The 16,486-nt window shown below is 35.3% G+C and overlaps 1 protein-coding gene across 1 annotated transcript; it reads right to left on the bottom strand.

The window, feature by feature from the left end:
- Positions 1 to 6,170: 6,170 nt before the first annotated feature.
- On the bottom strand, positions 6,171 to 7,199 carry LOC131028644 (non-specific lipid transfer protein GPI-anchored 5). The gene is made up of 2 exons (XM_057958974.2): positions 6,698 to 7,199; positions 6,171 to 6,591 (listed from the first exon to the last, which is right to left on the bottom strand). Exons 1-2 carry the CDS (start codon positions 7,032 to 7,034, stop codon positions 6,422 to 6,424), a joined length of 507 nt encoding a protein of 168 aa, XP_057814957.1. The 5' UTR covers positions 7,035 to 7,199; the 3' UTR covers positions 6,171 to 6,421.
- Between the last annotated feature and the right edge of the window lie 9,287 nt (positions 7,200 to 16,486).

The raw sequence follows: 16,486 nt of genomic DNA, 5'->3' as shown, positions 1-16,486 counted from the left end.
TAGAGTTTATTCTTAATATTGCATATTCATATCTTCTTGCTACACACAACAAGAAGGAGAAATAGGTTGGTAATAGGGTTTTCCTAAATCAAACCCTGATCTAGGAATTAACCTTGAATGAAATATTGCAAATACTAAAATAAATAATGGAAAGATATACCTTAGATCTGCAATGACTGATAATGATGTTTTTCTTCTTAAATGTAGTCATATAGGTTGTATGAAATGGCATGAACGTGAAAAAACCCTAATCACACACACATGCTTGTATAGGAATGATGTAATTTGCTTCATAATGACTGAATGAAGAATATGCAGCCTTGAAGACCTCTGGAAATGCTTGATGATGAACACTTCAATTCTTGAATGCTTGATTGCTTGAACATGGAGACTTAGAATTCTTAGGATGAAATTAAGTTAATCAAATGCCTTTATTTATGAGATCCTAGGTCAATTTGCCAATTAGGCCAACCTCCAATGGTCATTTGGAGCCACCAAATTTATTTCCCACAGGAGAGATGTTTCTCACGCCTACCTTGAAAATTGGGCCCCATTGAGGGGGACTAGGGCACTAGGCATGGTGGTCTAGGACTAGGGCATTGGGCGCTTTGGTCTAGGACTAGGGTGCTAGTGGCACCTTGGTCCTCCTCAATCAGGGACCAAAATTAGGGTCTAGGGAAGACGACATAGCTCCAAGGGATCATTTTGTAGGTTTATGAGGCACAAAATTTTGAATTAAGGCACTAAATGAACTTGGATAGGAGATGAGGGGGAGACATCCTAAAGTATGGGCATAAACATGAGGTGTAAGTTGGCTCGGTGATAATTTACGACACTACACTTAAGATACATGAAAGCTTGAATACTCCTTCAATTTTAGATATGTGCTTGATTTCTAGCATTAAGATGCTTAGTTTAACTTGATGGACATCAAAATGAGAAAGACTTGTATTTATATGCAGCTTACACCTTTCAAAAATAAATTTTTCAGGATGGTTGTCAAAGCATGTTGAATTCTTCCTAATTGCAAAGTCAAATTTCATTCTTCGTAAGTTGACATCCATGTGTCTTGATAAGGGAATTGGGAGCCCTATTCTTAAAAAAAATGAGCAACAACTAAGGTTGATAAGATGAGAATAAACCAAGTTTACATAAAAAATCTAAAAAATAGGAACAATAATGCATAAATTAGGTTCATATAGAAGAATGGGTCCCAAATATACTATGAAATTGTTAAGGTCAACAATTAAGGACACTACATAAGGCATTGAATTTGTCCCAAGTCAAAGGGGGCATCCAATATAGATTTTTAGAGTAGGAAAATAAGAAATTAGAGAAGATATATATCATATATGATAAAGACATGTTAGAAATCATTGGCACATTATAAAATTTAAGAGTAATTTTTTTTTCTAGGAAATATATTATAAAGATTGATCATAATAGTTTGATATTCTTCTTGTTTTTTTTGAAAAATGAATGATGTTTGAAAATATTTGATAACTAAGTTGCAAGTTAATAACTTTCACATATCATACATGAAGGGGTAAAAGGAATGTGGTATTTGATGCACTCTCTAGAATTCCTACCTTAGACTCATTATCAATCTTTTTTGCTAATCTGAAGGATTCCATTATTGCTATTTATACTAAGAATAAATTTGTTGTTAAAATCCTTGATGAGGTTGTAAAATATGATAGGTACATTGTGATGCAAGGGTTGATCCTCCTTAAAAAAATGAATCCTTTTGGTGAAAGGGTATTATAAGACATACAAGTGAGTCCATGAAATATTTTCAAGGAAGGGATTAAAGGAGGGTGCCCATAAGCATATTTATAGAATATATGACCTGCCAATGGAACAAAGGAGAACAAATTTTTGCAATAAGACTTCTTCAACAGCTACTGATCACAACTTTATCCAAGGAACAAGGTAGATATCATATTTATGTTGTGGTTGATAGATTAAAAATGTGTGTATATTTTATTAATGTTTCTTCTAATTTTAACACGCCTTAAGTAGAAAATATATTATTCAAGGACATATTTGAATCATATGGCTTTCTGAATATTTTTTCACTTGATAGGTATAGATCTCACACCTAGTAGCAACTACTATTCCCAAATTGATGGATAAATACAGATAGTGAATAAGTGGATCAAGGGGTACTTGAGAAACTATGTTTATGACTAGTAAACTGGATGAATCAAATGGTTCAACCTAGATGAATATTGCTACAATACCTAACACAACATATACTAGGGAATGATAGCTTATAGGGATATATATAGATATTACTTGTTATCTTTGATTGATCCATTTATTTTATATAGTAGGGTACCAACAACTAGTGACTTGATGGATAATAGTAAAGAGATATTGAGGGAACTAAAGGATAACTCACAATAAGAATGAAACCCAAAAATTACTTGTGTAGATCAAAAAATAATAGAGATGTATTTTGAGGTGGGCATTTTATATTTCTAAGATTGTAGTCGTGAGAATTACCAAGAACACTAGACACGATGGAAACAAATGAAAAGAGAATATTGATATATTGAGAGATGTCTTTTGAGGTGGGCATTTTATATTTCTAAGATTGTAGTCGTGAGAATTACCAAGAACACTAGACAAGATGAAAATAAATAAAAAGAGAATATTGATATATTGAGTGAGGTATTAGTGGATACATTAGGAGAGGAGTGGAGGTGTATATAAAGGACAAATATCCTTACTGCCACCCTACCTAACTTGAGCTATATATCCATAGCTACTTGTCAACTAAGAAAGATGCCACATAAGATAATCACCTTAACACCTAAGTATGATACACACCTAGGAAACCTGAAGAATAGGTTAGGAATAAAAATACTTGGTGCAAAATATATTAAAATTTTAAGAAATGAGAGAGAAAATGATGTTAGGCGACCAAATGGAAGGGTTCCTAGAACAAAAGGAAAAATCAACTCACTATACTACAAAAATGTCTCATTGTAGATAGAAACATTATTCTTTAATGTAAAGGTCTTGATCAAGAGTAGAGGCATTATTGTATAATAGAAGCATCATTACACACCACAAATGCCACTTTTCAATTGGAATCATCAATTTGTGCAGTGGATAGATGAAAAGTAAAGAAAAACATGTCAAATTGGACATTATGGTAAAAGTCAAGGATGCAAAACATTTTTGTATTCATTCGATGAAAATGAAATAAAAATTAAAGATTTGATCCATTCCATGTCCATCAATATCCCAATTCATGGTGGATCCACTGGCAAAATGTTTTAGGGAACCTTTCAAAACCCATTGTTTGTTGTTTCTTTCCTTGGTTGTGGTTGCTATAGTTTAAGGGGTTCTTTCTGGTTGATGGTTCGGGGTTCAGGTTCCTAAACCCCTTAGGTTTGAGAAAGTAAAATCTTGTTCGGGGTCAGGTCCCTTGTTCCCACTGGATCATTGTTCTAGTTTGTCTTTCTTTCAAAAAAGAGTCTTGCCTTTTTTGAGTTCTCATAGTCTCACTGCTTGTGAGATCCCTCTGTTCTACCTGTAAGGCTATTATGTAAAAGGTTTGGGCCCTCTCCCACTTTATCTAATCATCTAACTAATACGATAATAAATAAACAAATCATTTCAAATTCTTGAAAAAAACTTAAATACAAATTATAATATCAATACTTAAATATTTTAATATATATTTTAATAAAATAAATAGCTAACATAAAATTACAAAATGGATGCATTAGTATACGCCCTCTAAACTAAAACTTAGAGCTAAGAACAATAGAATGAAAGGGTGGACCAATCTATTCCCGTGAATTTCCAAAATAATGAAGAAGGAAGTGGCAGGTGAAAATGGTTTCATGCCCAACAAGTCTGCTTCTGAAGATGATAAATTTGTTGATAACAGAGCAGTTGGACATTGTTTTGCTATCAGATAACAAAGGATTTGGATTTCAGGCTATTTTTATTATATTGACAAAGGTATGTGTGGTTATACAGATAGATGATGTCAGATCTATTGGGGAGAATTGAACCACGACCATAAGTGAATAAATTTGTAGTTTTCTAAACGAGGTTTTCTTTCTAGAGAGAATAATATTTAACACATTTCAAGAAGTTGAAGATGGTATAGATGCAGTCCAGAGGTTATGAGATCTTGTCCAAGTTCTTGATTAAACTTAGCAGCATATGAAAAGGCTTCTAAAATATTATTTAGAATGGTGTTGAATCGTTTAATCAAGTAAGGTACATTTATAAAATAGTTCATTGGACAGTTATGATTGATGTTTTTCTAGTTATACATTGTGTGTATACTTAGTAATTTGCATGGACACATTTGGTATATAACCAAAATTCAGATAAGATATTAGTGGTGTTTCAAAGGTCTTAATTGGAGGTATAAGAAAGTTTATGGTAAAAAATTATCAATGGGTTTATTGTTTTGATTGACACCATGAGTGTATTGTTGGTCAGGATTAACACCATGGTTTTGCATACAAATACATATATGGGTGTGGTAGTCATTGAGGTGAGATCTCAAGGTATTAGACTTGTGCTTAGTTTGGTTAATAATTATAAGGTTGATGATATAATCAATGAACCAAATGAGCTTTTAAGGATTTTGTAGATGCTATTGAAGGAAGGGCAATCGTTTGAAAATAATGGAAAGGAAAGTACATTCCAAATTATTATAACGGTTTTTGAGTATCTTGTAGGTGAGTTTATCAATGTTGTCAATGGATTTTCAAATGATTATGGTTAGACTTTCAAGGATATCTTTGTTGCATCTGATGAAGTCTCCAAAGAATCACATGCAACATCAAATAGACAAAGTGTAATTGGGTCATACTCAAGACTACTGACATTAAAGGATGGAGGAATCTCTAGATCATCTCGAGTAAGCTTCCTGTTTTGAGAGATGTATTGCATGAGAAGCATATTTTTCGTTCTTTTTTCTTTTGTGATGTTGATGGATTTGAAGTTCATACATTTATTATGAAGTTTAATTTTTGAAGAAAGGTAAAGGATTTGGTGGGCTCAATATGGATTGTTGTCTAATGAATTCATGAGACTGTGATGGAGAATTATATCCTTATGAGGGTTATCAACGAACTCGATAAAGTTCTATGAGTGTATCTCACTATAGATTGGTATCCAATAATTCAAGAATTTGTGATTAGGGAGTTTGAAGAAAATAGAACTTAGGAATTTAGATCAAAGCTACATGTTTCTATGGATCATGAGGCAACTTCATGAAGTTCTACTTGATCCAAGATTTGTTTCCTTAGACAAAATTCTTCTAAAAAATGTGTAATTTTTTTTTTGTTATTAGCAAGTTTTGTTATGTAAGTCTTAAGGGGGGGAGTCCCTTAGCAAAAAGAAAATTTAGAGTCAATCCATTTGCAAGAATAATGTAATGAGGCATAAAGTTAGTGCAACTATTTAATGTATCACATTTTACCTCCCTTTAGCTGCTTAGTGATTATTTAATTATCCTTCTCTTTGCATAGTTATATAGTTTTCACAATTGTTTATGATTGTATAAATGAAATGTTGCTCACTGAATAATCTATCAAAACATTTGACCTTTCAGCTGTCCATCTATGACTTACCTATTTCTCTATTATTATGTTTATAAAACTAACATTAAAGCCATCTACAAACTTTGAAATAGTATATTGATGATCAAATCAATGATATTTTACAAAGACATTATGACTATTTAGTACAAAATTCATATTTTGTTTAAAAATACATTTTAAACAAATATTTATCTCCAAATTTGATTGAAATCTTTTGTAGAGATAAACCATATCTTATTTATACTAGTCTGAATCAATAACTTCAAACTTTAATTTATACTTGAATTTAATTTGATTTGGTTTAACTAAAAAATCGTGAAATTAATCTATATATCTCATGGATTATATATTACAAATAAATTTATTAAATCATTTTTTTTTTATAATATTAATATTTTGAATTTAATGTTTTAAATAATATTTCCTTAACTAAATTTTATTAATAAAAATTATATTTAATCATAATATTTACTAAAATTCAAATTTAAAAATACAATTAAACCAAATTCAACCCAACTTGTTTGATTCTTGTATCAGCTTTGTCAAAAACAAACAAACACATAAATAAAATAAATGACCAACCCAACGTCAAATTAACTTTAATCATTTTGAATAAATTCACTCATTAGGATGAAAAATCATAACAATTCTAAATATTCAAAATCAAACTTTGGAAAGAAGCAAGCTGGAATTCTAAGTTTCTAACTACCAAATTTCCAATATCTAATGTGGAACCCACATTACTTTTTAAAAAAAATCAGAAGCCAAGGTCCTGGTCTCCTCTGAAGCAGACTCCAAATCCATTTTAAATCAGAATTCGAGGCTACTTCTGCTTCAGATCACCATGAAAGAAATGCAGCAAAAACTACAATAGCCACGACATTAATGGAAGAGAGGACGAAGATTCCCGAAGCTTCATTGGTACTAGAGGGATTCGAACCCGTAGCCTTTGTAATTTGAGTGCCTGTGCCGTTAGAAGCGGGGGAGGTATTATTAGGAGCTCCTGAACCTGCACACAACAACAATAATAAAGCAAAGTCAATTTATTTACCATCTGCGAATTCGAAACCCTAACCTAATTCAAAAAGCCCTAAACCACAAAAATAATACTTTACCTTGGCATTGGCTGACAGGAGGGGTTGTAACGTTGCATTCTCCTGGCAGGGCCAGAGCTCTATTTCTGTTAATTGACGAACTATTACTAGCAAGCAGCTGACAGAGACAGAGGGCCTTGTTCTTCACGACAGAAGCCAGTGCGCTACAGCACCCCTGATTAGGCGCCGCATCTTGTCCCGTCACGTAATTTAAACACGGCGATAAGCTCGCCAGTGCACTGTTACAGCTCGCCTGTGCAAACGCCGTGTGCTTTCCCACCACAGCCATGAGCGTCACAACGCACAAAATTACGGCAACTGACGGCGCTATTTTACTTTCTGTTACTCTTCTGGCCATTGCAAAATAATAAATTTCTCCTTGACGTCAGGGTTTCAAATCACGGGAGAAGCAATTTGCAGAGCTATGGCAGAGACTGGAATGCAGGGGCGGGGTTTTGTAGGGGAAATTTGGGAGAAATTTTCGTTAGTACACGGAAGCGTAGAAGACAAGGCCATTGCCGTTCACCAAAAGTTGTTCACCAAGGCTTTGTCTTTGCCCGATTCAGCACGGCAACATTAATTTTTGTTTCAAAGAGGATTTAATTCGCTGCATTCGCGGCAGGTTTTTCAGAAATAAATAAACATTTAAAGGTCGTTTCCGACAGCGTTAGGGTTTGTTGTGAAAAGAACACAAAAGATGTTGGCAGTTGTGAATTAGGTCTTTTTGAAATTAGTTGTTTTTTTGGTTAAGTTGTTAAGAATTTCTTTCGAGGTCTCTTTTATCAAATTCATTTATACCTAGTCGAATCATGTTTAAGTTTTCGTGATGGTATAATTCTTATTAATTAAATTTTGTTATTTTAATTATAATTTTTAACCTCTTTGAATAATTTAAAATATATAATATAAATTAAAATATTGTGATTTTAAGTGAGAAGGTGTTGGAGGTAAATTAAAATATAAAACTAATAAAAGTCATTAGCCTAATTGTAAACTCTATATAAAGCATGTGTATGTGTATCCAAAAAAAAATTATATACATTTTTAAAAGCACATTTCTTTTAGTGTATATATATATATATATATATATATATATATATATTATTCAATTATTGTGTATGGAAAGCAATACCTCTAATTATAATACTTCCTATTAAATAAATAACATTTTCATCTTTTTATAAATATATATATGCTTTTTTTTTTTTTTGATATAGTAACCATTTCCATTAATAAAGATAAAGTACATTATTCACCAAAAAGCGTAGGCGAATACATCACCGCTGAGGAGTCAAATGGGTAGCGCCTAGATAAGCAAAAAATACAACAACATAGATTGAGCCTAGAGAGCAAAAAACTTAAAACAACCACTTAAGCAGCTAAAGTAGTGGCCGAAGGAGGTGCTCTATCATCCTTAGGACCCCTTACATTAGCAGGGTCAGGGTTATCGTCCGAAAGGGAGCACCCTTCTTTAGTAGCAACCTCCTCTTTTTCCTTGTCCAGATCCGTCCGTGAGGGAGAGATTGTCAAAGCCAAATGCGTAAAACCTTTAGAAGAACCACGCCATCCATTGTCACCACTAGAAGTTGGCCAACCATTGCCACCACCAAAAGCCCACCAACCACTCGTACCATCGCCGCTTAGGTCCGCACCCCCCAAACTCCACTCAAAAGCCAAACCCATGCATGGCGAAGAGATAGTGTTTCCTGTTGAAAGCACTGCCACAACCAAACTAGCATTGGGGAGCTTGAAACCATAAAGTATGAGAACAGTGAGTGAAAGAGTTATTTCCACGTCAGTAGCCATGGGGCATAGATCGATGGCGAGAGGCTGAGGGCCTAATAGAGGTACCGGTGGAAAGATTTGGAGCTACTCTAGCAACCATACAAGGGGCATTTCCCCAATGATCTAAAAGGGTTTGAAGGTGGGCCACCTCCAATGCAACTTTATTGGCTTGCACTTGAATCTGAAACATGACATTATTACATATACAAGCTTTAGTAAAAAGTGAAACATGAATATCAATAGAGCTATGAGGAAAAAAAAGGAGCATTCTAATCTTTCCAAATTGTGAAGACGATTTCCACCCTAAAAACATGCCAAATTTGGGCAAATTTGAAAGGGATGTGAGGCAAATCCCCCAAAAGGGTCATATACCAAGAAAAAGGCTCTGCTTCAAAGCACTGAAAAAAATCAAAAATTCAATTCCACAAGTTTTGAGCATGGTCACAAGACCAAAAGAAGTGAATGAAGGTTTCAAAATGATCACAAAAAGGGCAAAATGACTTTGGGATACCCATATGCCTTAGACAAGAGCCTAGAGGCAAGCCTTTGAAAATAATACACCAAACAATATGATAAATCTCGGGTTCAAGGATAGTAGACCAAATATTATGGAATCTGTCAGTCTAGACCATTTGGGAAGACTACAAACGCCATTGAAGATTCAGAGCTAGCACCATAGGTAGGTGCAAAGAGAACCAATGGTAGCCTATTTAGGGTTTGTAACTACAAAAGGCAATATTAGGAAACCAATGCCTATCTTCTCATCAAGGTTTCACAGAATAAATACCCAACTTGTGTAGGATATTCAAAGGTAGTGAAGAAATGATAGAATCAAATGTCTATCGATCTAGCTGGCCAAGCTAGAATTGGGTTCACATATCTTTCCATGAGCAAAGACTCATAGTAGCTCTAAAAATGGGGAGTACAAATGTCATGCTTACGAAAGAAAAGAACATGAAATCCAAGCACCCAAGCCAAGAGAAGCCCCTGAATCTGAATGAGCAAAGAAAACCAAATATTATGCTAGTTGAATGAGAGACCATCTCTAAAAATAGATCCATGCCACCAAAGCCAATGTTTGATGGCTTCTCAAGAACACCAGATGCTTTTGGCCACAAAATTACCTATTATCTTAAAAACATCCTTTATAATGAGAAGGAATTGAAAACTGATCCCCTTCCAAGAAGGTCTATTGGCAAGGAACCCTGAAGAAATGATGGTCCATATAATCTATTTGGAACACAAAGAAAGACATTGTCTTTCAGTAGAAACAATCCCAAGACCACCGAACTCTCATGGGAGGCAACAAAACTCAAAGGCTACTTTGTGAAAGCCATGGTGGTTCATAGATGAGGCTCATAAGAAATCTCTAAGAATTTTTTAAAGCTTACTGTAAGAGGCTTTGGAGGGAGCCCAACAAGAAGAGTAGTAAACATGAGTGGCTACCAAAAATATTTGAGTAGATAGAAAACTTACCAACAAGAGAAAGCAGTTTGGTGATCTCCAATAAGCTAACTTCTTCTCTATTCTGGTGAGGACCACATTCCAAAGATCTACAGAAGATCCTTGGAAAGCAAAGACAATTCTTAGAAATCAAAATATTTTACCATGATCTATCCACTTCCACCCATACTGGAGCATCTAGGAAGGGGCCGAAAGGAAGGATTGTTAATAACATTCGGTTTTATGTCATTGAATTACTAACCCAGAGCTAAAAAAAAAGTGTAAGGCATTGCAGGGCCTCTTAGGCTTTTTGTTCACCTTCAATGAGGGTGAGAAAAGAATCATGCACAAAATGGTCATTGATAAGCTAAGAAGGAGACTTAAGAAGCTAAATGGCCCTAGGTAAGTGCAAGAAGTTGTGTCCACTTAATGTGGAAGTTTTAGACTTAGTAAAAAGGTGGAAATTGGGCAGAGTTAATAGGAGACAAATCAGGATCCTGCCTACGCACGAGATCCGAAGTTGAAAACCAAATAAAATCTCGTGGGACTTGGGATCCCAAGCCTGGAACCCCAAATAGTATCCCGTTTTAAAATGAAATAGGATCCTGTGTTAAAATGAAATAGGATCCTGTGTTAAAATGAAATGGGATCTCATTTCATTTTAACATTCATTTTAACACAGGATCCCGTTTTGAATTTATAATTTTTTTTTTTTTAAAACGGGGTGGAGTTCATTTTTGCCATACGAGATCTCGATTGAAGGAGTGGAGCCCTCCCTAGAAGGTACCAGCAAGCCACCTGCAACTCTTCCAGCTACGCCCAACACCTTTTATTTTCAATAATTCATATTTAAATTAATCTTTTAGTTAAAAAATTAGATTTTTTATTTTTTTTAAATTATTTTTTTAGTTTAAAATTTATTTTTTTGGTTAAAAAAATTTGATTTTTAGTTTAATAAATTTTTTTCATTAGAAAATTATGTTTTTAGTTTAAAAATTTGTTAAATTTAGTTTATTTTTTTAATTATTGATAATGAATTTTTTTTTTATGAATTGATTAGATTAGGATTTTTTTTAAATGTTAATCTAGGTTTTATTAATAGTAATTTTTTTATAAAATTATTTTCTCATGTTTGATGAATGAATTTAATAAAATTGTTGAAAACCTTGAAATGAAACCAAAACACAAAAGAAAATCAAAACCAAAACAAAATACAAAATCAAAACAAAAATCTAAATGAAACCAAAAACCAAAAAATTGCAACAAAAACAAAACTAAAACATTGTTAAAATTTACCAAAGTGAAAACCAAAACATAGAAATTTACCTAAAATGTAGAAAAACCAAAACCAAAACTTTTTTTAAAATAAAATGAAAATGTTGAAAAACCAAAACTTATAGGATCACATACATGACCATTTGACCCATATGACCTAATATGACCATATAGGAGCACAGTAGACCGTAAGGGGTCATATGTAGTCCTAAGGGGTCACACATGTGTTCTAACACATGCGTGATTGCTTAGGACCACATATGATTCCATAGGATCACATCATGTCCTAAGGGGTCATATTTGGTCGGGTAAGGGGTCATGCATGTGTTTTAACATGTATGCACATGACCCCTTAGGACCACATATGACCCCTTTTAACATCTAGTGTATACAACATACCTCCTATGACCACATAGGATCACATCACGTCCTAAGGGGTCATATTTGGTCGTAAGGGGTCACACGTGTCTTTTAACACATGTGTGACCCCTTAGTCCACCACACATGACCCCTTTTAACATCCTAGTATCCCAAGGGGTCATTGAATATGTGGTCCTAAAGGGTCATGTACACATGTGTTCTAACACATGCGTTCAAACCCTTACGACCACATATGACCCCATAGGATCAGGTATAGTGTTCAAAGGGGTCATCTATGTGGTCTTATATACCCCAACTACTAGGATGTTAAAAGGGCCCATATGTGGTCCTATATGACCCCATAGAACACATTTTGGTCCTAAAGGGTTGTCACACATGGACGCATGAACTAACTCATGCGTTCAACCCCTTCTAGGACCATGTACATGTGTATGACCCCATAGGATCACGTAGTTGACCCTAAGGGGTCATATGTGGTCCTAAGGGGTCACACATGTATATTCTAGAACACATGCGTGTGTCCCCTTAAGCCATATCCTACTTTCAAATTCATTCCTCTTTTAAGCCACATGTCCTATAATTTAGTTTGATCTCCTTTCTTGCCACATGTCCCAATTAGGCCTGCATACTCTTTTAAGCCATGTCCATATTATACCATGAGTTAGAACGTGTGCATGTGTGTGATGGGACTTTAGGACCACATCATGTTCTAAGCCTAGCTCATATGTGATCCTAAGGGGTCACACATGTGTTAGAACACATGCGTGACCCCTTAGGACCATATATGAGCCCTTTTAACATCCTAATAGTTTAGGTATATTGTATACACTACTAGGATGTTAAAAGGGATCATATGTGGTCCTAAGGTGTCACTCATGTGTTCTAACACATGTGTGACCCTTTCTAGGATCACATGTGACCCCTTAGAACACAATATGGTCCTAAAGGATCGTTGCACAAGCACGTGTGAACTAATTCATGCATTAAACCCCTTTGAGGACCATGTACATGTGTATGACCCCATAGGATCACATAGTGTCCCAAGGGGTCATATGTGGTCCTAAGGGGTCAAGCATGTACATTCTAGAACACATGCACATGTCCCCTTAAGTCATCTCCTATTTTCAAATTCATTCCCCTTTTAAGCCACATGTCCTATAATTTAGTTTGATCCCCTTTCTTGCCACATGTCCCAATTAGGCCTACATCCCATTTTAAGCCATGTCCATATTATACCTTGAGTTAGAACATGTGCATGTGTGTGACGAGCCTTTACTAGGACCACATTATGTTCTAAGGGGTCATATGTGATCCTAAGGGGTCACACATGTGTTTGCATGTGTTAGAACACATGTGTGACCCCTTAGAACCATATATGAGTGCTTTTAACATTCTAGTAGTTGGGATATATTGTATACACTAAGTATAGGATGTTAAAAGGGCTCATATGTGGTCCTAAGAGGTCACGCATGTGTTAGAACATAGGTGTGACTCCTTAGGATCACATATGACCCCTTAGAACACAATGTGGTTCTAAAGGCCTGCCACACACATGCACTCATTCTAACTCATGCATTCAACCCCTTCTAGGACCATGTACATGTATGACCCCATAGGATCACATAGTGTCCTAAGGGGTCATATTATGTGGTCCTAAGGGGTCATGCATGTACATTACATCACATGTGTGTCCCCTTAAGCCATGTCCTATTTTCAAATTCATTCCCCTTTTAAGCCACATGTCCTAATAAATAGTTTGATCCCCTTTCTTGCCACGTGTCCCAATTAGGCCTTCATCCCCCTAAGACATGTATATATAGTATATATAGTTAAAACACATGTGTCCAACCCCTTAGGACCACACACACACACACACACACATATATGACAATCCCTTAGGACACAATTCCACCTTTTTAACATTAGTGTATACAACATACCCCTTTATGAGCCAACTTGACAACATAAGATCTCATATTGTGTCCTAATTGTATGGCCATCCCCTTAAGTTGTGTGTCTTAAATGATTAATTATAAAATTCGTAGACATTAAATTTGAAATTATTACAAGTACATGAAATTAACTAATTATGACCATACCCCTTTTCACATACTAGGACCTATTACCTATATATATTAAATGTCATATATTAAATAGCATAATAGGTCCTATTAACTATATATGAAATTAAGTAATTACGATCAAATTTAATTTAATTATGACCATGTCCCATTAAGACACATGTAATTAGGGCATGCACGTGTCTTAAGGGGATGGTCGTAATTATTTATTTAAAATGATCCCCTTAAGCCATGCATGTGTGTCCTATTTAAATTTTCTTCCCCTTAAGCCACATACTTCCTAATTAGGCTTATCCCCTTAAGCCATGCATATGTCTCCTATTTAAATTTTCTTCCCCTTAAGCCACATACTTCCTAATTAGGCTTATCCCCTTAAGCCAATTGTCCTATTGAACTAGTTTGGTCCCTTAAGCCACGTGTCCAAGTTAGGCCAATCCCCTTAAAAGTCATGCACATCTTAAATGATTAATTACAAAATTTGTAGATGTTAAATTTAATTACGACCATGTCCCCTTAAGACACATGTAATTAGGACATGCACGTGTCTTAAGGGGATGGTCATAATTATTTATTTAAAATGACCCCCTTAAGCCACATGTGTGTCCTATTTAAAGTAACTTATTCCCCTTAAGCCACATACATCCTATTTAGGCCTATCCCCTTAAGCCACATACATCCTAATTAGGCCTATCCCCTTAAGCCACATACATCCTAATTAGACCTATCCTCTTAAGCCACATATATCCTAATGAGGCCTATCCCCTTAAGCCAGATATATCCTAATTAGGCCTATCCCCTTAAGCCACATGTCCTAATTTTGCCAATCCCTTTAATTCATGTGTCTTAAATGATTAATTACAAAATTTGTAGATGCTAAATTTGAATTTCCTATTCTAAGTATGAAATTAACTAATTACGACCATACCCCTTTTAACATGTATTATGACGACCATACCCCTTAAGCCACGTGTCTCCTATTTAAATTTTCTTCCCCTTAAGCCACATACGTCCTAATCAGGCCTATCCTCTTAAGCCACATACATCCTAATTAGGCCTATCCCCTTAAGCCACATGTCCTAGTTAGGCCAATCCCCTTAAGCCACATGTCCTAGTTAGGCCAATCCATTTAAGTCATGTGTCTTAAATGATAATTACAAAGTTTGTACATGCTAAATTTAATTACAACCTATTTAGGCCTATCCCCTTAAGCCAATTGTCCTATTTCTAGTTTGATCCCCTTAAGCCACATGTCCTAGTTAGGCCAATCCCCTTAAGTCACGTGTGTTACAATAATTAATTACAAAAAATTTCATAGATGTGAAAGTTTTTCTTATCTGATCATATGTAAAAACATGTTGTTGATTTCATGTACACATGTATGTATATATATGCAAATTATTGATCATTTATCTATCTGTAGAGCTTGTATGTATATAATGAATATGTAGATTAGACAAGTTTTAAAATTAATTATAATTTATTCATATTTTAGTTTCAAAAGTTGATTTTTTAAATTTTTATTTGATTTGTAATTAAATGTATGTATGTATGTATGTGTGTGTGTGTGTGTGTGTGTGTGTGTGTGTGTGTGTGTGTGTGTGTGTGTGTGTGTGTGTGTGTGTGTGTGTGTGTGTGTGTGTGTGTGTGTGTGTGTGTGTGTGTGTGTACGTAGAGCTCGGATTACATACACATCATCACATGGATGAGTTTGATATAGAATATTTTCTTAATGCAATAGGGGCTCAACACCCCCCCCCCCCACAAGATGACCTTGCCCATGGTGCACCACCTCCACCCCCACCTCCACCCTCACCCCCTCCTCCACCTCCACCTGAGCATCAACCTCCACCTCCTGGTTCTACTGAGGCTTGATGTCGAGCCATTATTGATGAGAATGTTGTTTTCATATAGGGGAAAGTCAATGAGATCCTTAGAGCACCACACATGTCCCCACACATGTAGCATTTTGCATCAAAGATGCAAAACATTATTGATGCAGTTAGGTCTATAGATGCAAAGCTCAATTCACATCGAGCATAGAGAGAGGAGAGACACCAATTTTATTCTAATGGCCTTTCCTATAGGGATATATTGGACTTAAAAATAGATAAATCTCACTTTGTTCCATATTTTTCAAACCACGTCATAGGTGAACCCATTCCACCAAACAAATCCCACATATCCATGGGATGTTGTACACATCGGGGCATGGCCAATAATTTTGGGATCGGTTATAGATGGTATTTGACTCCCCACCACATGCCAACTTAGAGTGCCCTTTATACTTTTTGAGAAAATATATGTAGAGTTTGTTTGGGGTTTAAAGCCCAATTATTTTGATATAGAGCATTCCAGGGTGTTGGTGTTGGCATGCCACAAGATAGGTTGGGCACACATATTGACCCCAACAGACCTGCCCATCGCCAGACAATTGTGGCTCCTATGTCTGTTATACCTATGACTGTTCATCAACATTTTGTTATCTCCACATTGGACTCATTGACCAAACTCACTGGTAGCCTTAGTGAGAAGAGATCTAATTTGGTGGATTGTGGCCACATTGACACTCTACTAGGAGGTGAGGATGATGTTGACATGAGTACATCCATTCCACATACATCAGCACCTCATTTTTGTATGAGTTTCCATCAACTATGTTATGGGCCTTGTGATGGTCCAAACCTTGCTTCGAGTTCACATCATGGTCCATCCTCTTCAGCTACACAGGGAGCATCCACTGATCATGATAATATTTGTTCATATGTCAATTTTCTTTTTGTCGATGATTCATGTGGTAAACAGGTATGGGATCTTGTACATACATACTGTATATGGTGAAAATGGA

This window comes from Cryptomeria japonica, chromosome 1 (genome assembly GCF_030272615.1).
Source record: "Cryptomeria japonica chromosome 1, Sugi_1.0, whole genome shotgun sequence".
NCBI lineage: Eukaryota > Viridiplantae > Streptophyta > Pinopsida > Cupressales > Cupressaceae > Cryptomeria > Cryptomeria japonica.
Note: the sequence above shows the minus strand (reverse complement) of the source record. Positions and strands in the feature narration are given on the sequence as shown.